The sequence below is a fragment of the Ptychodera flava genome, chromosome 1 (genome assembly GCF_041260155.1).
Source record: "Ptychodera flava strain L36383 chromosome 1, AS_Pfla_20210202, whole genome shotgun sequence".
NCBI lineage: Eukaryota > Metazoa > Hemichordata > Enteropneusta > Ptychoderidae > Ptychodera > Ptychodera flava.
This window is the reverse complement of record NC_091928.1, coordinates 23,521,384-23,544,637: the sequence shown is the minus strand read 5'-3', so window position 1 is coordinate 23,544,637 and position 23,254 is coordinate 23,521,384. Positions and strand designations below refer to the sequence as shown.

Genomic DNA, 23,254 nt, shown 5'->3' with positions numbered 1-23,254 from the left:
AACATGCAGGACGACGCTGCTAAGTATGCATGGCTGGTCGTTTGGAGGCACCCTTTTTAAAAAGTTGCCACCCGCGGAAATCTGTGATTAAAAAGACAAGTGACCGTATACCTTTAAATGTCAATGCTACTGGGACATTATGTGTTTGTAGATCACACAGAGTATAAGAAAATATTGTACAAAGTATACGCCACACTCTATTTAAACTTCCAATAATCAGCGTTTTGGATGACGTAATTGGTTTTACAGAATGATGACTAGGAAGAGAATGATCATGTGGTTCATGGCTTCTCAACATTGTTCCTGCGATAGCCAAACTACCATTGTTTGGAGCTGCTTCTATTTCCATGATTTTACAGATCAGTGGATAGATGTCAACATTATTGAATTGCTCCAGTGTGAAATTCCGCTTGATGGCTGGACCATGTGCGATGAAAAACGGATGCATTGATTTGTATCTGTTGTCGTAGCCATGCCCACCTTCAATTTCTGAAAATGGAAAAATTGAATTAACGTTTTTTTTACTTAACTGGTAGGATTTCAAGTAAGTTGATTCAACCCTGACCTCAGTAAATAAACAGATATATTATAAAATATGACATACACTTCAGTCAATACACTAGCACAATTCAATGCAATGGGTTGCTATTAGGATTCAAATCTAACATACGTCACTATGGTGAATCTGAAAGTGACACTTGTATCGCTAATCAGTGCTTCTACAGATAGCTATATGTTTGTTATATAATGCCGTATAATGCTGTGCATAGTGTAGTATACATTACTTTTGGGTTAACTGCTTAAAAACCAAGCTCAAACCTCACCTGTATCATTCAACCACATGGTTTTATCACCAACGATACACCACCTTCATCTGCTACTGCAATTATTGGCATGATACGCCGGTTGTGCTTGTAGTGAAAGTGGTCTGGTATACTGTCCTTCAGATAGACTGTCATGTTAGGGTGTCGCGCTAATAAGGCATTATAAATTGCCATGGTATTCCGATCTGTAAGAGCATGAATCAAATCTTCATGAATGGTGAATACTCACTCAATTTCCAGTTCTCGTTTTGCTTCCCACAGCATCTTTTTACCTTCTCCGTTAAATATGTTGCAAAGGCTCAGCATAACGTCCCATACGTCCATTTTGAGTGCATATTAATAATTGTTCTTAATGGAATTTTGTGCTGTGAATTCTTGCATACTTTTCAACCCCTGTCTCAATAAAGCATGCCCAATAGTATAATCATGGTAGTGTTAGTGAGACCTCCACGGCTCCACAGCGAAAATAAGTAATGATTTTACAAAATGAGCAAGATTCCATGCAAGTTCGACATCATAAAAGCTAAATAGTAAAATGTTGTTCCTGTATGACGGAACTTCATGAATCGGGACAAGGGTACGTATTCACTGCAATGTGTGAAAAGCCATGGCTCATCAGTGACTGCATTGAGTATACAATGATTAGTACGGCATGTGTGTGTGTGTGTGAGAATTTGTCAGCTGTGCTGTAGCTTGCCTTATATCCCAGTACTGGGTCAATGTCATGCAGGAGAAGACCAAATGTCATTTGCATGAAAATAGCCATGGAAAACTTGTTGGAGTACGACACTTCGGGAGATCGAGAAAATGTATCCGATGGAAGTCGCACATTGTTTTGTGGCGCCTCGCCAAGGGATGCTAAAGCTTTTCTAACAGACGCCACGGCTTCAATTAGGAATTGTGCGGTAGAAGTTTTGTCACGATTCAGAATATAAACATATGAAAACATCCCAGAAAACCTACAGATCGAATTGAGAGCGAAAGGTTGGTGATTTCTGAAAAGGAATGTCCTTATCAACATCGATAAAACCTTTCTCAGGAAACCAATAAAAAATTAGAAATATACGCCACAGACTATAATGTTTCAATTTTTGTTTTCCCAGTAGTGAATTAACCCGGTCTCGAACTGATAATTTTAACTGGCGTAATAACCAGTCCGGGTCAGCTCCAAAATTGGAGACTCATTATGATAATGTATTCCGGCATTCAGCCAATCATCGACCAGATTACATCATTAATAAAGTACAGGTCACGCTGGGTCACAAATTACCCACCAAGTGTGATCGGCAGTTTTGGGCCGCTTATTAAGCCCCTGTCTTGTGAATTTCGACGAATTTCGACAGTCAACATAATCCACGTGTTCTGCAGAAGGTCATGTCCAACAAGGAGTCCGATTAGTGAACAAATATTCGAAATATTGACGATTCATTTCTACCCCCAGTTTATCGATTTCGCTCAAGTACCGAGAATCATTTTGTGGATGTTCGTCATCTCTATTAGAAATACTGTTATAAAGGTTATTTGTGTAGGTACGCGTATAACATTTTGCAAGAAAGAAGAGCAATGTCAGAGCTTTAAAACGATACCTGTTTTGTAGTTGTCAAACGCAGACTAAAAATGGTACGCGATTTTGAAAATGTGTTGACAGAGTGGCCACACAACTGTTCCCCATACGGTAGAATTTGTATCGCTGCCATCTCCGATACAAATGGGGTATTCTGAACGATCTGTGTAGGTACACGATTTATATTTCGCAGGACTTCAAGCCAGAGTCTAGGAATCACAGCGATATATGGGGTTTGGTTGTCTTAGCCAGAATAAAACTGGTACGCGATTTTGAAATTGTGTTTTGACAGAGTGGCCACACAACTGTTCGACATTATGACAGAATACGGCGCGGGAGTTCGACACAGTATGGCGTACGTATCGAAGGACGCATGTGGAGGTTGCCAGGAAATACAATTTTTACTGATGGCGCGCTGGCCGCTGATTGGCTAATGAGAGGGGGAAAATATTATGGTATAGCGTCTCCAATTTTGGAGCTGACCCGGACTGATAACAAATGGTACTTGAGACGGAACTGTACTTTTTAACAATAATCTATTTCAAAACAATTTTGCGTCCATGATAAATGGTATGAAGATTCTGTACTACGGACAGAGTGCATTCATTTCAGCCAGACGTTCGACAAAGTTAATAGTAGCTAGCTTTTAACTGTTCTCATTACTTATTTAGTTATGATTTTCAATTCATGTATGTTACCCACATCGAAAACCTGAAAACACAATTCCAAGCAATCCGGTGACTGATGACTTCTGAAAATAAAATATCGTCGCAATCGATCTGGCCATGGTGTCCAGTGTTTTCAGGGGTAAAAAGTGGGAGAACAGACTTCACTTAAAATAGAAACGTGAAGATAATAAAACGGAAAAAGCATTATTTCTACCTAAGATTCCGACAAATCAAATATCACAGTCACATTACAGGTTATTCCATATTTTTTTGTTTTGACTGTATTCACTTTTTCTAGCTCCCTTGCATATATTCTGGGAATTATCATGTAATGGTTCAAAGGCGTTCTAAATTAACGTGCAAATCGAAATTATAAAAGTCGGGTTACTCTATGAAGGAATGGAAGGGATAGGCACGCCAAATAGGTGCCGAATATTCTTGATTGCACACATTATGGATATATATGTTAGAATGCTTTACCTTGTCTATCTCAAGTGCCTCTCCTAGGCCTGAGATATGACAAAGGGCACAGTCTCTTGGTGGGCTATTCAGCTCTGGGACTATTCGCCCCATAGACGAGTGTACAGAAGTGAGAAACACTCGCTTCTGTACACTCGTCTATGGGGCGCCGTCCCAGAACTGAATAGCCCACCAAGCGACTGTGCAAAGGGGGATGAAATACTTACCATCAAATGGATATATGGCCGCGACAGGACTTGAGTCCACAAGATCATACAGATCTGGATTTACATAATCGTCTAGCTGAATTAAACGGTCCGGAGAGAGTTCCGTCATGCCATGATCACTTGTTATTAGAATGTTAATTTTCTCATACAGATCAGCTTCTTGTAATTTCTGGATCAGATAACCTATCGTATCGTCACACATTCGAATGACATCCAGAATTTCATCAGATTCTGGGCCGGACGTTTGTCCTGTGTGGTCTGGTTCGTTGAAATATAATAGACCTAAATTTATAGGATCTTCATCTGTAAACCAGTCGATAACATCGTCGATACGCGTTTCAAAGGGCGTTGTGTCACTATTAATTTTATACCGATTCGGTCGAGTACCCATTATTTCAGTTTCACTTCCAGGCCAGTAGTATACACCTGTCCTGCCGCCGTGTTTTTGATTTGTAACCCAGATGGGCTCAGCTCCGACGTCCCACCACTTGCTGCTGGTGCTATCTTCTCCACCAATGTGAAATTTTTCATTGAGTACAGGGTCATACATATCATTCGCAACGATGCCATGGCTTTCCTCATACAAACCAGTTGCTATTGTAAAATGGTTCGGAAGTGTCTTTGTAATGAAAGTTGGCACGATACCATTGGGAACGAAAGAACCGTCAGATATCAAAACATCAAAATTCGGTGTTTCGATTTTCTGAAGATAATCCCATCGAAAACCGTCAAACGAAATTAACAAAGTCAACGGGCCATGGTGAAGACCCTTGGAAAGGTCAACGACGCTGAGTAGCAGGGTAATAAGGAATGAGCGAAAAATGATCAGCGATTCCATCATGGCTGCAACAGTAGCTCTGAATATACTACATCCGTCATCTCGTCCTAGTTACATGGAGTACGAGGTTGTTATTGGGGTGTCTGTAAATGTAGTAACTAGCCATAACGACCAGTAACGACCAGAAACGAGCAGTAACGAGCAATAACGACCCAGATCTAGACAGAACGAACAAATAACGAGCCATAACGAGCCAAAAAAATATGTTCTGTCCCTAAATTAAACTACAGGCGCAGTTCCCGCCAAACTAAGAAATCACGCCCTCTACGACGTTTGGTATTACCTAAAACCTCTGCAACAGTGCTCATAGAGTAAGAAGTAACGAGCTAGAAATAGAAAGAACGAGCCAATTACAAGCAATAAAGAGCAAAATAAAAATGATCTGCCCATTAATTTAAATACAACGGCAGTTGCCACCTGTCCTTGAAATCCCGCCCTCTACGACATGCTCTGTACAATCTCGGAACCTCTGCAGCATAGCTGTGATATTGCAGCGGAACTTGTGGCATATATCGAACGCTTGGGTCAAGGGTCATCGCAAGGAACTATGGCGATGACCCTTGACCTGAGTGCATTTGATATACGCCACAAGTACCACTGTATTATCACAGCTATATCTGCAGCAGTGCTCAGTAAACACCTGGCATACGAGTGAAACCAGATAAACATTTTTCGAATAACAAGAAAAAATCACATTTATTTATGTATTGTCGACATAAAAAGATAGAACAGTCACTTCCCGGTGGGCTTATAAACTTAAGCATGCATGGTATCCGTTTTGCATTCATGAAACCAAGCTTGCCTGAACTCCGACCCTTGACGGTGATTATGGTAAGGGACTGGAGAGAAATTTTAAGGGGAGGGCCCAATTTTAAAAATAAAATCACAATACACGGGAGTCTGTTGGGCAAACTATTGATAAATTTAACAATAAAACAAGCGTCATCCCTACATTTATATATGTTTGATAACTGATATATGTACTTTATTGAAATTGGAAGGTAAGTGCACGTGTGTGCATGAAATTTGATTTTTTTCTAATTTTACTCAAACTGTTGAATTACTATATGGCAAATCTCTAAGAAAAGCATGAACTCTTTTTGCGATACAATACTGACTATATCTTGGCATTTGTAAACATTTGTCAATTAGTGGTGTTTGAAAGTAAGATGTGAGATTTAAATTTGATATGTGAATTTCAGGCAAAAGCTATAACCTCACTTCACATGGTAATCCAGGGATAAACTATAAACAATTTTTCTCTCACAAAACTTGCTCTATCCATGCACTTATATGTTTATTATGTTAAATATTTAGTATTAGGCTGTAATAAGTTTCTTGACATTTATTGTATTCTCTGTAAAATTACACGCCAAACTGTAGATGACAGTGGACATTACAGGCATTGCCCCTTTCAATTTTGAATAGCCAAATGCATTGCAGGTAGTTGACAGAATTATTATTGTGACATGCGATCTCTATTATGATGGCATGTGATCTCGTATTAGTTGACATAAAACAATACATGATGTGATTATTTTTAAAAGATAAAAGTAGTCTTTGAAAGGTTCTCTGCGTGTTTTTGAGTATGTGAATTGATGTGCATCACTATTTTTTATGGAAACACGTTTGAAGTTCACTATTCACTATTTTTTTTCCTCAGCGTCATGTTGAAAAATATCAGCCCTCTCACCTTTTAATCTCTTTTCTGTCCCTTAGCATGAGTAAACCATTAGAGGAAAACATTTTTTTTGGCACTTTACTGCTCATTATTGCTCGTTACTGCTTGTTTCTGGTCGTTATTGGCCGTAATTGCTATGCTGCAGCTCGTTACTCGTAACGGGCTGCATCATGTCCAAACATGCTGTAGAGGGCGCGAGTTCCAGGATTAGCTGGAACTGCGCTTGTAGATTAATTTACGGACAGATCATATTCTTTGGCTCGTTATGGCTCGTTCTGTCTAGTTTTGGATCGTTATTGCTCGTTACTGCTCGCTTCTGGTCGTTACTGGTCGTTATGGCTAGTTACTACATTTACAGACACCCGTTGTTATTGTCATTGGGCACTGACGATGACACGTCACTGCGCGTCAGCTGCAACAACAGTTACGTATGTTAGGATACATAGCGGCCGCCGCGTGGTATGCATAGAAAAGTAGGCGTGGCCGCTATCACTTGTATCCAAACACACCTCAGGATCATTCCGCGGCAGAAGTCGCCCTGGTAGCATAAACATCACTGACGTGAAATGGATAGGTGTGACCACCCCGGTGGTGTCACTGTCAGGGGAAATGGGTATCCATGCGTGTTCCTAAAATCACGGGGAAGGGAGTGTTTTTATCTCCTATCACGGGTCCGTGAAATCGAGAAAAAGGGGTACTTTACCAAAAGCCTGGCCTAAGAAAGGTTAAAAATATCCCGGGAAATACCTATCAGACACTCTAACTTCACCAAAAGTTTAATTGTGCGTTTCCTATGCTTTGATCTGGTTTAAAACTGTGATTTAAAATCTAATGACTTTGTGAGTTTGACACTCCTTTTCCAAAGTTATCAGTTTCTTTTAGACTCTTCATGATATGTGTTAATATATGTGAAAGCAATATTGTAATTCAGCATTGACCTGACCTGGCACGTACATATTCATACTGGTAAGTAAAGGAAGTGCCCCCGGCATAGTTGATAGTGATAAGGCCTGTAAAATCGAAAGGAATGATGTTAAGAAAATTGATGAAGCTTAGCCAAAAACTGCTGTACATTACACAGGTTATTTTTATTAAAGACTAGCTGATGACAAGGAAAGAAACCAGCTGTCAAGTGCAATTAGGGAGCCTTCAGGTGTTAATATATATATATATATATATATATATATATATATATATATATATATATATTATATATATATATATTATATATATATATATATATATATATATATATATATATATATATATATACTGAGAATCTAGGAACTTGTAGTTGTCACTCTACAGGCTGTTTCATGCGCTAAGCAATCATCAGGAGTGAGTATTTGGCGGGAATGGGGCTGTTTATATTGTGTTGCAGGTGACTGTGCATATTCAAAAGCGGTTGCGGCCAATGGCAAGTCAGTTATTAATGAGGAGGAATTTGCTGCGGTGTCTGCATTTTGAGAGGAATTCTGCTCGTTTGTTAAGGGTTGATTTGCTGTCTGAATAAATTATATGGAGTTTTTCTGTTATGCAAAGGTTGCAGCGTTTGGTTTTATTTGAATAGGGGGAGCTCTGTCGATAATTGACCATTTGATATCGTAGTTTATGTTGTTGTCTTTGAGTTTCCATATGAATTTTGAGAGTTCTGTGCTATTTCTGTGCTTGGGTGTTTTGAATGTGTACTTGTGATACGTGTATCTTTGTTTGAAGGTTGAGTCCGTGAGTCCAATGTAGTGTTTCTGATCGTTGCTTGTGGTGACAGTGGCTTTGTATATTACTGAAGAGGTGAGGCAGTTTCCTGAAAGTGGACAATCGTCTTTTTTTCGGCAGTTGCACAACTTCTCTTGTTCCCTGTCTTTATGCAGTATTTGGTTGTTGTGGGCTTTGATTATACTTCCCATGTTTCTAGAGCAACTGTAGCATACTTTCACGTTGTTTTTGTTGAAGAGCTTGTGTAGACGGTGGCCTTCTAGAAAGTGGGTCTTAATCAAGTTCAGGAATGTTCTGCCGATGTTGGTTTTCACTGCCTTGTTGAACGGGGGGTTATACCAAATGATTTGTCTGCTTCGTTTTCTTTTGTTTTCGTTGTTTGGTGACGGGGGCTCGAACTTCATTTTGTATGTGTGTCCATTTTGTTTCAGCGCCTTTTCGAAGTCGGGGGCTGCTTTCTTGAATGTTGCTTCACAATCTGAGATGCTTGATATTCTGCTGTTGACTGAGGTGGGTATTTGTTCCAGGATTGTCGGGGGGTGGTTGGATCGCCTGTCGACGTAGAGAAGCTGATTGTTTGGTTTGCTGTATGGCTGATAAGAAGCATTTTCCAGGTTGAATGTTACGTCAAGGAAGTTAGTGGTCTTGATGTTCGCTTGGATAGTTATGCGGAGATCGAATGCGTGGAAAATGGAAGTGAGTTCCTTTTTCAGTTTTTCGCATTGTCTTGCTGATTTACTGCTTGTGATGGCGAGCCCGTCGTCTCGGTAAAGGCCGGTGTTTTCTTTGCCGAGTTTCTTGCTGAGGTGGGAGAGGATGTACGATCCGACGAGCTCACATATCTCAGCTCCGTCAAAACTTCCCATGGTTATGTCAAACATGTCTTCTGAGTTTCTCTTGGTCCATACGGAATCATTGTTGAACAGTACGGATTTTCTTGAGTGCATTATGATTTCTTCTTCTTCGTCGGAGATGTCGGTGTGTTTCCGTGCGTGATGGATAGCTTCTGTTAGCAATTTCTTTGTGATTGACGGGTAGAATTCTATAATGTCAAAGGCGATGAAACTTTTGCTTGCTTTCCGTTGAATTCGTTTGAACCAGTTTATGACATTTGACGTGTTTTCCATTGATTTAGATTGGTTTTGGAGAGTACATCTTGGTTTATGCGGTCAAGGATTGTCTTGCTTATGGTGCCGATTTCTGTTTTTGATGGATTGATGAGTCTGCAGGTTGGCTTGTTTATGAAATTGTCCTTGTGGTCTTTTAGGGTGATGAAGGCTTCTTTCTTTGCTATTGTTTCAACCCTGTCTTCAATGTGTAGCTTTTCGGTGATGGATTTGGCCGCCATGTTGATTTCGTAGATGCTATCATCGTTCACTTTTTTGTATGATTTAGTGATGTTGTCGTGTAGGAGTTTATCGTAATGTTGCTTGGATGTTTTGTAGAAATTTGTGGTTTTGTCGGCCGGGATGATAAGTTTATCAACATTTCTTATCGTTTTCAAGTCTTGTTTGAGTTGTTTTTGGAAATCACACTTGACATCACGGAATTCTACAGTTTCTACCATTTTCTGGACGTCGTCTTCAAAGGCCTTCATCTCGTCGATTTGGGGTGGGTACTTACTGGTTTTGAAGCCGAATGTTTCCCTCCTCTCTTCGGTGTCTTCTGTTTTTTTGAGGAAGTGTAGTACTTTCCATCTCATGCGCTTCAGGACGCTCTCTGTTTTCTCGATCAACCACTTCTTGTATTCCTTCATAGATGGTATTGGGATGTTTTTCATTGAATATCCGAAGTTTACTTGTTCCATGTTGGATGCCAGTCTTGACTATAGTGCTCGACTCTACTTGGGAGCAGCTTACGAAAATGGTTTGCTTGTCAATACAGGCACAGTATAGTGCTCAATGCATTTCTGCAGGGCGGTAATACTGAGAATCTAGGAATTTGTTTGTTTGTTGTTTGTTTGTTATTTGTTTTGTCATATTCTGTTTTACGTGGAATCTTTCGCATTAACCGCCCTTAACGCAACTCTCTTATGTGGGTCTAAGGCTCGTCAGCTTCCACATGGGCTAAAACTATCAAAAATATAATACCAATGTTTCACAATGCTATCCTAAAAAAGACAGACATAAGCACCGTTCTTTGTCTAAGTTTTCGAACGTAATTTTAGTATGTCGTTGTTAATCAAGGCAGAAATATTTGTGTGAGCCATAATGCTATTCACGACCTGGCACGTCCGCACAGCTTGGATTGGTCTAACCTGACCATGTAGTGGTGTAGTTGCACTAAACCTAGACTTGGTTCAAGTCGGTGAATTAAAAAATCATTTATAATAGTTTCTCTTGTGTGTCGCTCTTATTTCGTGCAAACCTATTCGGAATTTGGTAGCCCAGGCGAGGTTTCCCAGCCATTGAATGCATTACCTTTGAGTCTGCGCAGTGTATAGTGAGTTAGTTTCTGCCGCATTCCGAGTGAAACTCCCCTGTATAGCTTTCACCCCACTCATCGCGTCCACTCCACTCACGCGTCTCACATGAAAACAAAATACAAACCATCGCGTTCACTCCACTCAAACATTCACAAATCACAGACTTGAACCAAGTCTACATGTAGTTGTGTAGTTGCACTAAACCAACAGAGAGGTCGAAAGTCGTATAAGTCTGAATAAACACCATTGACTGCTGAAAGTTACTCTGCTAATGCGGATCGCGCAGTACCTATCAATGTACCAGTAATGTAATACATCATTGAAATTCTCGACGCGATCAGAATTCGAATTGCAATAAAGGCTTCAGTGAGCAATCATACCTTTATGGAAAAAATACACTCGTAAGAGCCGAGTAGAGCACCTCAACAAACCGGTACGGTAACAGTGTAACTTTCAAATGGGATTTTAAAGGTTAAATGTAACTATTCAGACGAGGGCATCGCGAAGAAGTGATGTGGATGGAGATGAAGGTGAAGATGAAACCGAAAGAAATAGTCAATAGACAAAGCATTTTATCGAAGGCAAGAAGGACGACAACCGAAATGTCTGTTTTCATACTAGGCATCCATTGTATGGTTTCAAACAAGCCCGTACACAGACGCTTGTATTGTAACATTGCTTTTATGCGCAGACACCTGCTAGAGGAGCCCGAGTCTTTCTTCGTTTATGGTAGTACAGAGAGAGCGGACTAGTACAAGCGGATAGATTACCTTATGAGCTGCTAACGAGTTATTTTGTCAGGGCGATAAGTTCCCACGTTGGTGATCGGCAGAACAATTTATGAAGGGGATTAGGTAGAGCAATTAAAGCCCCCACTCAATTATCAGATTTATCTAATATAAATATTATTTCCTTGATAAAATATTCAATGGAAAACAAAAGAATGACAAACTGTTAATGGGCTGTTGACACATTCGCTAATGCGAGAACCTGGGATTGAGAAGGGCGCCTTTACGGACTTTTTTCTTTGAAATACTATACAGAGAAAGCTATGGTAAAGCATAGACCCTCGAGAAAAACGAGCGTCTATGGTAAATAGGCACATACTAGACACAGGTTAGGCTTGTATAATGAAAAAATGTTTAATACATGACATTTCTTGGTCGTATTCATAACTTCTAGACGAATATTGCTTGCAATACCCAGTGTTCAGACACAAGTGTGTGGAGGGACAGTGATTCGGTACGTTATTAAACCGAATGCAAAGAATGCGCCAACACATTTAGACAGAGGAGAACTGTAAAATGCACACTTTGATCCATACAGATGTGAAACCACATGAATGGAAAGAGCGTGGTAAAACATTCAGACACAAAGGCAATTTCCAGGAACATACCCTATCCTTTCCGGTGCGAAACCTCGTATATGCACATTTGATGGCAAAACAATTAACCTCTGCGCCATCTTCAGAGACATATTTCAACTCAGATGTGAAGGTTTGTGGTATGATTTCCGCACAGTATGTAGATACAAAATGACTCCCCAAAGCGTAATGCCATGTGAATATATAAAGAGTGTGGTAAAACATACAAACGAAAGTACTAGTACTGATAAGAGTCACTTTTTTGAGACTTACCCATACACAGCATGAGAGCATGAGAGTTTGGTTAAAGCCATTGAGAGGGAATAGCAGTGGAGGCTTTTGCATGTATATCCAATTCAATGGGCTGTTGAAGCCATTTTATGTGTTGGTCAATAATGAGGGTTTGATTTTTTAAAAGTATAATTTTCATTTGAAGCTGTGGAGAACCTTGAAGGAATAGCATCCTTTGTTTTTTATTTATTGTGTGTTTTTTTGTGAATAAATTACTGTACTTTTCCTTGTGGTCATTTATAAAAATGATGAAAGCAAAGCGTGCCATCAGTACAAGAGCTTGAGACGCGTATAATTGTGGCTGTAAATAAAAGATAATGGAGAAAGTTCTTGATAAGTTGTTTTTAGTATGTTTTAGCTTTGAAAATAACCATAATGCTTTACAGGACAGCGTTACAAATAGCCATCGTTTAAAAGTTATACGGCTCCAACACTCGTATCCGATCAACAACGAACATTTTATTGGATTATATATTAATCACTTTATATACAAATATACTGATTCTGTACATTTGTCAAGTATGTCAAGTATACACGTATGTATGAAAATAAAATGGACAAGTACAGCGTACACTTGCTCCGCAAAGAATTTGTGAAAACCGATGCCATATGCGAGACATTTGATCATTTGAATCCACAAATTGTCAAGTTGAAAACAGTTTTGGGTCACCTTTACTAAGTAATAAGTTCAATGATGAGTGTGTAGCCAGCTACGTGATCAACAGGGCACATGATAAGCATGTACCGGTCATAAGAATATTGTCCGGGAGACATAGATGTTACAAGTAATACTTGGAAGAGCATAGTCCCGATTGATGTACTTAGAGGAACTCAGAAGTAAACATGCGGCCATGTGTTGTTCGACCCAAATGCCAGTCGAGACACATTAACGCAATAAAGCGTCGTAGGGCTTTCACGCGGATGACCCATCGCACAAAACAAAGAAAGTAACAATGACATCGTAACACAATTTTTCCACACCTCCATGTGCAACATTCAATATTCATTTGCAAGGAGTGCAAGTGGTGTGATTACTGCGCATGCGTACATACATTGGACAATAATTTTTGCGGTCCTCTTCCATAACTATGCTTACTCATGGTTTACTGAGATAAACTCCAGAAGGAGTTGCTGGCTTATCATGGTAGTGTTAAATTTTATTTAATGAGCTCTGAAGTAGCATTTAAATCATTTGTAACTGTCACTATACAAGAATCTCAATTGTTGATATAGTGGAGAGAATTCCATTTGAAGTCATTACACATCAGTGGATATTTTTCATTCATATCTGTCTTTGCCGACTATTTTTCATAGAAGAGGACATTCCTACATTTTTTTAATGTTATAATGATTTAACTTCAGAACTTGACTCAGAAGATCGTTCTGATGTCAATGTAAGAGTTATTGTACTGAAGATAACACCTCTCTCCCTCTGCGCGCCCCCCCCCCCATCGAACCTTTGGGGAATTTTTTTGCTTTGAAATGAGATGAAGATAATGATATTCACTGTCAAATTTGCTAACCCTGGCCAATACATTTTGACCCAAGTGTTCCTGAGGCAAAGTAAGGGGCCAACGTCACCTCTCTGCTAGTATGCGTGTGTCAGTCAGTCAGTCAGTCTGTCTGTCTGTCTGTCTGTCTGTCTGTCTGTCTGTCTGTCTGTCTGTCTGTCTGTCCATCTGTCCGCCCATGATCTGTCTGTTAGTCTAGATCTGTAGACCAAATTTCTTGAGCCCAGAACTCAAAAACTATTACAAAAAAGTAACAAGCTTTGGTATGAGAAATGTTTTGCTGACTACAGAATTATGAGAAAATTGTATAATTATGTTTTTTTCATGAATATCAAAATTTTCCATTTATTTTTTATTTATTTAGGCCTACAATGATAATCGTTATTTATGTTGGTTGGTACAATTCATTCAGTATTGTCTCAAATTTGTATAAAATGTTCATACTTTATTTTTTAGAATAATGTTGGACATTACTTTGGTCAAACGTTCTCTCTCTTCAGAACGACTTGTTCGATATGACTTGATATGGATTTTAGTTCTTGTTAGAATAACCTGGCACAAACATACATCGAAATGATGAAAACATTTCAATATAAACATTAGGCCTTATTTTGTCATTCTTTTGCCGAAACATATTTTCCTGAATTGCTGGTGTAATATGATTGTATTCATTGCGCTGGAAAAATTTTAATATTTATCTAAATGGCCTGCAAATGTGATGCGAATCCTTTATTTAGCCTACAAAGAATCAATACAAAGTGATATCATTCATCCGATTCGTGCAATGGGTGAGAGTCTCTCCCCCACCCCCTCCCCGCCCCCGAATCAACGTTGCACCGCACACAGGTGCCCGGAATTGCCGGTGTACAAAGGGCTCCTTCTCTCTATATGCGTGTACACCGCACCGGCAACACCGGGCACCTGTGGCCTCTGCCGGCAGACTGCCCTCAAACGAAAGGTCACATGTTTGAGTTGGACTTCAACCGGAAGTTATTGTGATTAGCTAAACCGGAAGTCATTGCGGAAAGCAAGACATGCACCTGGAAAGTAAAGCATGCTTGCGGTTTACGTTTTATTTGAATTGCACCTTTGTTCGGCGTTTTTCTTTTGGAAGGATCTGTTCGTCACGGAGGTCCATTGGCATTTCGTAGTGTTTTAATGCTAGAACGTGGTAGAATTAGGATCACCGGCAATGAATTCGACAACCGCGAGGTCTTGCAGTCTGAGTCTTGGAACAGCGAACGCCAATCTACCTTGCCTGAGTCACAGACCTACGATAACATGGTCGAACCTCAGAATATAGAATGTGATGGCATAAGCGACGAGGAATATGAGCTGAGAGTTGATCTAGATATCTGATGGTATTTTCCAGTTTAGTCAAGAAGGTAAGGCAATCGGCGGAGGCAAGCTCGCAGCATAGTGCAAAATATCGAATATTTGTTTAGCCATTTCTAACTGGTGGTGGCCTTCAACAAAACTTTCAGTCAAACTTGAGAGTTATTCTTGCTACAATGTTGGGGAAACGTTTGACTAGTTTGCACCACAGTCACCTGTGGGCTATTCCGCACTGCGTCTATATATCATGTATATGCGACCCATAGACGTGTGTACTTATGCCTCAGGCATATGTACACACGTCTAACGCAGTGCGGAATAGACCACAGGTGACTGTGTTTTTGCACCCAGCTGTAGAAGGTTTTTTAAAGCTTCATTCCTATCCTAAAGTGGTGTATTCATTCAAGATACAAAATCATGTGTATCATGAGAGTAGAATTTGCATACATTTTCCTGTGATGGGAAAGGCATATTTCTAATTGTAAAATTGGACGTTATTTCTTCCAGAGTGTTCAGAGATTTGCAAGGTCGCCAGAGATGCAGGTCAACTGCACGAGCTTGTGGAGTCATTAGAATTTTTTCTACTGACGCTGCACCAGCAATATGAAGACGACTCACTTTCCATAAATGGTAAGATATGGTGCTTGTACTTATAGAGAACTTAAGTAACATTACAGTGAAAGCAAAGACGAGTAAAAGTGTCACAATACCGAAGTGGGATTAATAGAATCTCACACACCAAGGACCTGGGATCAGATTTCTCACACGAGTTGGGGATATTTTGTCTCACATGAGCCGCAGGCAAGTGTGAGACAAAATATCCCCAACGAGTGTGAGAAATCTGATCCCAGGTCCTTGATGTGTGAGATTCTTTTTCTCACATGACCACAAAATGCGTTAAATTCACATTGGACATGTACAACATTATCCAAAATCGTGACAAGTCTGTCGTCTGCCACTGTACTTTGACCTGCTTACTTTGTAGTTCTGGTCTGTGTTACTCGTCGTGCCATTGGATAACATTTTGCGCGTGGAAAAAAACAGACTGTTTATCATCCAATCAGAGCTCGTGTAATATTTACTGCAGAGTGTGGGATCGATATTTCCCACACTGTCGATCCCGCACTCCCAGCGGCCAGGAATGTGAGAAAAATAGAATCTTACACCCCAAAGGACCTGGGATCAGATTTCTCACATAGTTTGGGGATTATTTTGTGTGAGAAATCTGTCGAAATCGAATGATTACTTTGAGACAAAATATCTCCGACGAGTGTGAGAAATCTGATCCCAGGTCTTTGGGGTGTGAGATTCTTTTTCTCACATGACCACAAAATGCATTAAATTCACACTGGAAACATTGAATGTTTAACTGTAAGCGACTATCCTACTTTGTGGCCATCTAGTATTCTATGTCACTAACGCGAACTCAGTTGCAAGTTTCACTGCCGATACTTCAACTTCTGCTACGGACGAGATGTCCAAGAAAAAAATTGGCTATATGTTCCAAGTGGCCTATGTTCACCAGTTATTTTGTACAATTCTGCCGTTTTGTGTGAGTCTGTCAGCAACAAAGTACAACATTATCCAAAATCGCAACAACGCTGTCGTCTGCCACTGTACTCTGACCCACTTACTTTGCAGTTCCGGTCAGTGTTTTACTCATCGTGTCATTGGATGATATTTTGCGGGTGGAAAGAAAGGCTGTTTATCATCCAATCAGAGCTTGTGTAATATTTCTAAGATTTCTGATTTCTGAAAAATTGATCACACACTCAAGTGTTGGATCGATTTTACCCACAACATCAATCCCACACTTCCATTGGCTAGAAATGTGAGAATGATAGAATCTGCTCCAAGGACCTGGGATCAGATTTCTCACACTTGTTGGGGATATTTTGTCTCACACTAGCCTGCGGCTCATGTGAGACAAAATATCCCACACAATTGTGAGAAATCGGATCCCAGGTCCTTGCTTGTGAGATTCTTTTTTCTCACATGACCACAAAATGCATTAAATTCACACTTGAAACATTGAATAATTACTTTAACTGTTCAGTGACTATCCTACTTCGTCACTTTGCCATGTATTATTCTGCATCAAACGAGAACTCCATGACGAGTTCACTGCCGATATTTCAACTTCTGCTGCGGACGAGATATCCATCAGGAAAAATTGGCAATATGTTCCAAGTGGCCTAAAACATACACCACGCTGTCATCTACCACTGCACTTGACCTGCGTACCTTGTAGTTCTGGTCCGTGCATCACAGTGCTGTTCATTGCATCTTTAGATGACATTTTCCAAGCGGAGCGAAAGGCGGCCTATTATCCAGTCAGAGCTCATGTAATAATATACCGCTTTCGTATATATGCACATTTATACAGTGTGGGACAACTTCTGAGAGTGTGGGACTGATTTTTCCCACACTGTCAATCCCGCACTCGCAGTAGCTAGAAATGTGAGAAATACCAGTTTACCCTTTCACCACCATGGTTTGGCCAATGCCATTGTACATGTGCATCTACTGTATTCTTATGTTGACAAGTGTACAGACTAATATTCAAAGTGTAAACAGTAACATACCATTGTACAGAGGCTTTGTTGACAAGCAAAATACCAGTAGTAGGTTTAGACACATATTTTGGGGAATAGAGAAAGAACTTGCAATTGACATAGAAAACAAAAATAGTGAAAACATTACCATCAAAAGTTACAGCTACAGGCCATTTAACAAAACCATTAACCCTTTGGGCGCCAAAGTCAATTTTTGTCGCCCATATAAAATATACCTCAGTCAATTTTTGTCAGATTTTTGCCAAAATTTTGATAAAAAACTGTGGCTGATGAAATATTGTGTTCATTTGGTCCAAAGTTATCAGAAAATTTACAGAAAAGTCATAAAAATTGGTAAAATGTTGCACTAAAATTTTGGTGGGAAAAAATACATACAGCACTCAAAGGGCTAACCAGAATACATACTATACCGGTACACATACTACCAGTCGTCAAATTATCACTAGAAGTGAACATGTCTTTCAGACAAAGGTCATGGTTTTTTGTAACACATGATAGCCTCTTTTTGCAAACTTGTGAGACGGACATCTAAGAACTTCACTGTAACTATATTAACTATATTTTCTTCCAACAGGAGCGTCACTAATTGTTCTGAGCCTTGCACAACGTGGTCTCATCACAGTGGAATGTATTGTGCCAAACTCTGATAACCCTGAAGACGTGGATTCGCAGAATGAGCTTGATAACACTGATGGAGAGTCTACAGTACAGAATGAGTCATGTGGTATGGTGGAGAGTGATTCCCAAGATAGACACTTTGGCATACAAAGTCAACAAGAATGCATTGTTGTTGGCCATAGGAAGCGTAAATGTAAAGATGGCAGGAGTTCAGCGAGGAAACAAAGACCGACGAAAGAGTGTTTGCCTCAGCCAGGGCAGCCTTACGAGTGTTTGGAGTGTGGCAAAACTTTTAAGGCGAGAAACAACCTCACTAAACACGGTGCGGTACATTCGGATGTCAGACCGTTCGGGTGCCAAGAGTGTGGAAAGTGGTTCAAAAAGAAAAGGGACCTGAGTGACCATCTAATGACCCATTCCAATGTCAAACCATACGAATGCACCGAGGTGCGGCAGATCTTTTGCCCGGAAGTGCAATCTGAATCGGCACTTTCTGGTGCATTCAAATGTGAGAGCATACAAATGCAAAGAGTGCGGCAAGACTTTCAAACTTCGTCACATTCTCAATGATCACATGGTCATCCACTCTACCGTCAGGGCGTACAAATGCGACGAATGCGACAAGACGTTCAAGAAGAAAACAGTGCTCAGCAATCACCTGCTGACGCACATTAACATCAGACCTTATCAGTGCAATGAATGCGGCAAACTCTTTAAATGGAAGGGCAACCTCAACAGGCACCTGATGGTGCACTTGAACGTGAACAGTTCACCTGTAAAGAATGTGGCCAAGTGTTCAAACAGCGGCGAACCCTGCAGAAACACATGCTGGACCACACGAACGCGAGACCTTATGTTTGTAAACACTGTGGAAAGGCCTATAAAAGGAAACGGATACTCAATGACCATCTGCTGACACATTTGAACGTCAGGCCACACAAATGCAAAGAATGCGGTAAAGCCTTCAAGATCAGGCGAATACTCAACCATCATCTTCTGATCCACTCCAGAGGAAAATCATTTGAATGCAAAGAGTGTGGCAAGGCCTTTAAGAAGAAGTGTTTCCTCACGGATCACCTACTGACACATACAAATATGGAATCATGATGTTTACCAAGTATTTGACTCTTCAACTGTGTCTCTGCATTTGTAAAGTGCATTGTTATCATTGACTGTTGAATGCCTTCTCCAGTTTGAATTCAACTTCCAACTACAGTAATGCGTTGTATGCATCACATGGTTGGCAAATCCACCAGCCCCAGCTGATTGGTTGGTAGTATTTACATGACTAGCACCATAGGTTTTGCTTGGGGATGTACTGGCAGTGTTTTATCTAGGCAAGGGGATGGGGGACTTCCCCTCTGTTAACATGTTGGCAACCCCTAGCAATTTGTCAAGAGGGGACAGTGCCTCATGAAATTATATCAGTCAGAGATATAAACAGAACACATAAACAGAGTGGATTCCCCCCTAATATTGTGGCAAAGGGGCAAAGTCCCCCCTTTTGATGCCATCCTGGAAGAAACACTTGTACTAGCCCAAAAAACTAGCCAGTTACTGTTAGGAAAGTAAGTGGAAGCTGGGGCTGGACATAGCGATGGTTTTCACCCATATGTATAAGGTCATTGACCTGTGGATCTGAAAACAATGGGCGTATACGTGACTATGTACAGTGAGTCGAAGATTGGTGTTCATACATGATTGTTGGAATTTTGCACCATGTTGAATCATGGGACAGGAGCATTGAGAAATAATCAAAAGTTACAGCAATTGGACCTTATCAGAAAGTATTGATTGCTATGGAACTTTGTGTTTCACCCAAATGAATACACCGTGAACTCAGAGTGTTTTGTACTGCTTCACTCTAAAACAACACTAGCATGTCTTATCATCTCATTACTAAGAAATGCCACCTCACATCAGTGTACGCAGAGACTTGTATAAAATAGGGTGCAAAGAACAGTTTTTGAAGATAGTGTTTCCTTGAGTGCTGACTTAATCTGCTGAAATTGAAGTTTGTGTGACAGACTAGCCGTGCAAAATGATTGTGCAATATAAGATACATTAAAATGTCAGTCCACTGGAAGTTGAACACAGAAAAATGGACAACTGTCCTGACGGATACACACATGTACATTGCATGTAATCAAACAGTAAATGACATGTGTAGATATTTTTTCAATCACTGCTTGAAATTAAGAATGCCAAAGGCATTTGAAATTGAAACGAAATGCAAATCAAATTAATAAACATTTTAAATTTACAATGAGTGAAATGAAATTGAAATAAAATATTGAAATGTCTGTGAAAAAATGATGAAATAGCCTTTGCAGACACATTGTTGATGTTATTAAATCTGAAATTCATTGTAAAGGTTGCTTGAAATGTCTTGATTCCTGGGAAATGAAAGTATTTGTCTGCACTGCATTAGTCTAGTAATGTAGCCATGGGCTCAGAGTCTGTTAACCCCAAAACTGAGTCAAACATTGTGTACTTTTTTTTGAAATTTTAGCAGAAGTGGTATATTTGCACAAGGAAGAACTCCAGTGTGATTAAAAAAACTCTGAAGTGTGGCATTATAAATATTAACAAGAATGTGCGAATTGCTAAATTTACAATCAATCATTACAAGGTTACAATCTATCTCTACTTCTTGTGGAACCCATCTCATTGTGATTTGAGTTCGATGTAGGAATTTGTAACAGCCAGAGTTTAGCAAATTCACAAAGCTCTTCCAGTTTTTCAGGACCAGTGTCAGGGTGTATCTAGTTCAATGCAAAGAAGCTAATGTGTGCCAGCGAGTATGGAAATGCACGTACTTCTCTGCGCACGTTGTTTTGTTTCCATTCAAATTCCTGATTTAATCTATTTGCTCAGCCCATGATAAGTGCTATGTTATACAAATCCAGAGGAGAATTAATGGCTTTTGTGAAAATAGGACTTCAGAAACTAATATCATTGAAGAGCTTATTATGCATCTAAAATAAAATACATATACATTCCTGTGCTCTGTAGTGCATTGAAGCAGAAATTGGAGCAACTGTGATATTTTAATATGAAAAGTAATTTTTCTGGAAAAGGTTTATTATGTGTATCTCATGCAAGGAACTTGTACATAATAATAATATAATGACAAATGCAACAGAAAATATTAAAATTAACTAGTGTTCTTGCAGTACTGGAATAATTTTACAAATAAATTCTCAGTAACTCTGTGTCCTCTGAGAGTGCACATGCATGTATATATTATATCTGTACCGGTATATTTTAAAGAATTGATATCTTGTCTGGAAAATTGATCGTCATAAATTAATCTATTGTCAAGGCTGTGAGCACAGATGACTATATAAAGATGTTTTGTCATGTAAAATATTTTTTCATTGAACTTCCATTATTTGTAAGTTTTGGTGTGTTTAGATATTTTTTCTGTTGACAAAAAATTGTTGGCGAATACAGAGTGCTTCAACCATTCAGGTAGTGTTGGGAGATGTAGAAAATGTGCAGGTGTGTATTGTATATTATTGATAAATAAGGAAGATACATGTATTGAATCTAATAATAGAACTATTGTTAAAGGGACAAAGTCGCCCATTTTTTCATGAATTTTGTTTGATATGAAAGATACAGATTGAATGGGTGACCATGCATATATTCGACCCAGGTTTCAGACAGCATACATGAAACCATGGCAAAAATAAATTAATGGTCATGACCATTAATTCATTTTCGCTATGGTTTCATTTAATTTATCTAAAATCAGGGTCGAATATATGCATGGTCACCCATTCAATCTTTCAACATGTGAGACAATATGAGTAGTATCTCGTATCAAACGAAATTCATGAAAAAATGGGCGACTTTGTCCCTTTAATTTAAAATACATACAATATACTACACTAACACATACTTTTGCATTATTATTTCTGATGATTTTATGAAGTTACAGACCAGTAAATTAATGTAATGTCAAAAACAATAGTGTCATTAGAGATCTTCATTGAAGCTTGAAGGGTCCTAGCTTTGCATTTGAAACTGGTTTAGAAAGAGCACTGCCTGCTGGACTCACAGAGCGCATTCATGGTATAGAACATTACAATATTCTGTTGTAATCAGTGGGAGTTGTGAGGACCATGTAAAAAAGTTTCAATTAGCTGCATGCATTTTGGCTGTAATGAAAGTGACTGCAAAACTGTTGATGTGACCTCAAACTCAGACCTGCAATGGAATTTTCTCCACGAAAAATAGGAAACAGAAAATACACTGAATTTTTGTCCATGTTTTCAGACAAATAGATAGGCTGTTGTGCAGAATATCAAATTTGGCAGCTTCCACAGCAAGAGCCACCTTTTACCTTGTACAGTACATGAAATTATATCCTAGTAAGTTTTGTGATATCAAATGTTCAATACTTAATGTTCTGTTAGGAAAATACACTTCCTTGCTGAATAATTAAGTTACAGTAGCAATGCAGTACAGACTGTAGTGACTGTTACTTACTTAGAATGTTCATGAGAAAGTGACAATCTTCATGTCTCCATAATTGCTAGCACTGCTACGAACAGCAGAACAGCCAAAGGTGGCATTTTTTTTGCGGCATGCAGTACTTTCAGAGATCTTACTGTGCACTGATACTATCAACTGGTTGTTAAACCGCCCAACTTCCCCAACAAATGATGACTGTGAAATAAAAGTATTGTCTCTTTGTATCTGTCCTTATCGAATATAGTTTGCATCAGATAATCTATTTGGAGAGTAATAGTGTGTAAAGCCCCGGCCTTTGAGTCGAGGTTTAATATGATTTTCAGCAATTGGCCGAAAATGGAGATACGAATGCTTGGAAATCATGTTGCTCCTCAAGTCACATATTATTTTGAAGCCCGTTATCAGTTTATCATAGTTTTTAAGCAAACTTGATAATGTCTCCTTGCCCATACTTGAATGCAATCTCTATCAACCTTGCATTGAATGCGACCCTGTATCTCAGCCTGAAATAGTTTATATAGCATTTGCATTCTGATAACAATAGGCAATAGGATAGCTCAAACGTCTTTAATAAGTTTCCTATGCGTTTTCCCATTGTTGAGAAGCCCCTCGCAAGATGTGAATCAGTCTGGTTGCCTGCTCCCCTTTCTCTTTGTTAGCACTTCACACTGTGCAG

At 39.4% G+C, this 23,254-nt stretch overlaps 3 protein-coding genes across 3 annotated transcripts; 2 read left to right on the top strand and 1 right to left on the bottom strand.

The window, feature by feature from the left end:
• Positions 1–346: 346 nt before the first annotated feature.
• On the bottom strand, positions 347–8,924 carry LOC139143536 (bis(5'-adenosyl)-triphosphatase ENPP4-like). Its single transcript, XM_070713966.1, has 5 exons — positions 8,193–8,924; positions 6,771–6,890; positions 3,743–4,445; positions 825–1,009; positions 347–489 (listed from the first exon to the last, which is right to left on the bottom strand). Exons 1-4 carry the CDS (start codon positions 8,922–8,924, stop codon positions 834–836), a joined length of 1,731 nt encoding a protein of 576 aa, XP_070570067.1. The 3' UTR covers positions 347–489; positions 825–833.
• A 6,010-nt stretch (positions 8,925–14,934) lies between these two features.
• On the top strand, positions 14,935–18,801 carry LOC139133321 (gastrula zinc finger protein XlCGF7.1-like). Its single transcript, XM_070699862.1, has 3 exons — positions 14,935–14,952; positions 15,410–15,532; positions 18,053–18,801. Exon 3 carries the CDS (start codon positions 18,205–18,207, stop codon positions 18,664–18,666), a length of 462 nt encoding a protein of 153 aa, XP_070555963.1. The 5' UTR covers positions 14,935–14,952; positions 15,410–15,532; positions 18,053–18,204; the 3' UTR covers positions 18,667–18,801.
• A 12-nt stretch (positions 18,802–18,813) lies between these two features.
• On the top strand, positions 18,814–19,203 carry LOC139143528 (gastrula zinc finger protein XlCGF58.1-like). The gene has a single exon (XM_070713956.1). It carries the CDS (start codon positions 18,814–18,816, stop codon positions 19,201–19,203), a length of 390 nt encoding a protein of 129 aa, XP_070570057.1.
• The last annotated feature ends 4,051 nt before the right edge of the window (positions 19,204–23,254 follow it).

Excerpts from the sequence above, each read along its gene's own strand:
- LOC139143536 (XM_070713966.1), bottom strand. The coding sequence starts at position 8,924 with ATGCACTCAAGAAAATCCGTACTGTTCAACAATGATTCCGTATGGACC. Across the intron at positions 4,446-6,770 it reads TGCCGCGGAATGATCCTGAG|AAAATCGAAACACCGAATTT; the intron begins GTGTGTTTGGAT and ends GATTATCTTCAG. Across the intron at positions 1,010-3,742 it reads GGCCATATATCCATTTGATG|ATCGGAATACCATGGCAATT; the intron begins GTAAGTATTTCA and ends ATGCTCTTACAG.
- LOC139133321 (XM_070699862.1), top strand. The coding sequence starts at position 18,205 with ATGGTGGAGAGTGATTCCCAAGATAGACACTTTGGCATACAAAGTCAA.
- LOC139143528 (XM_070713956.1), top strand. The coding sequence starts at position 18,814 with ATGGAAGGGCAACCTCAACAGGCACCTGATGGTGCACTTGAACGTGAA.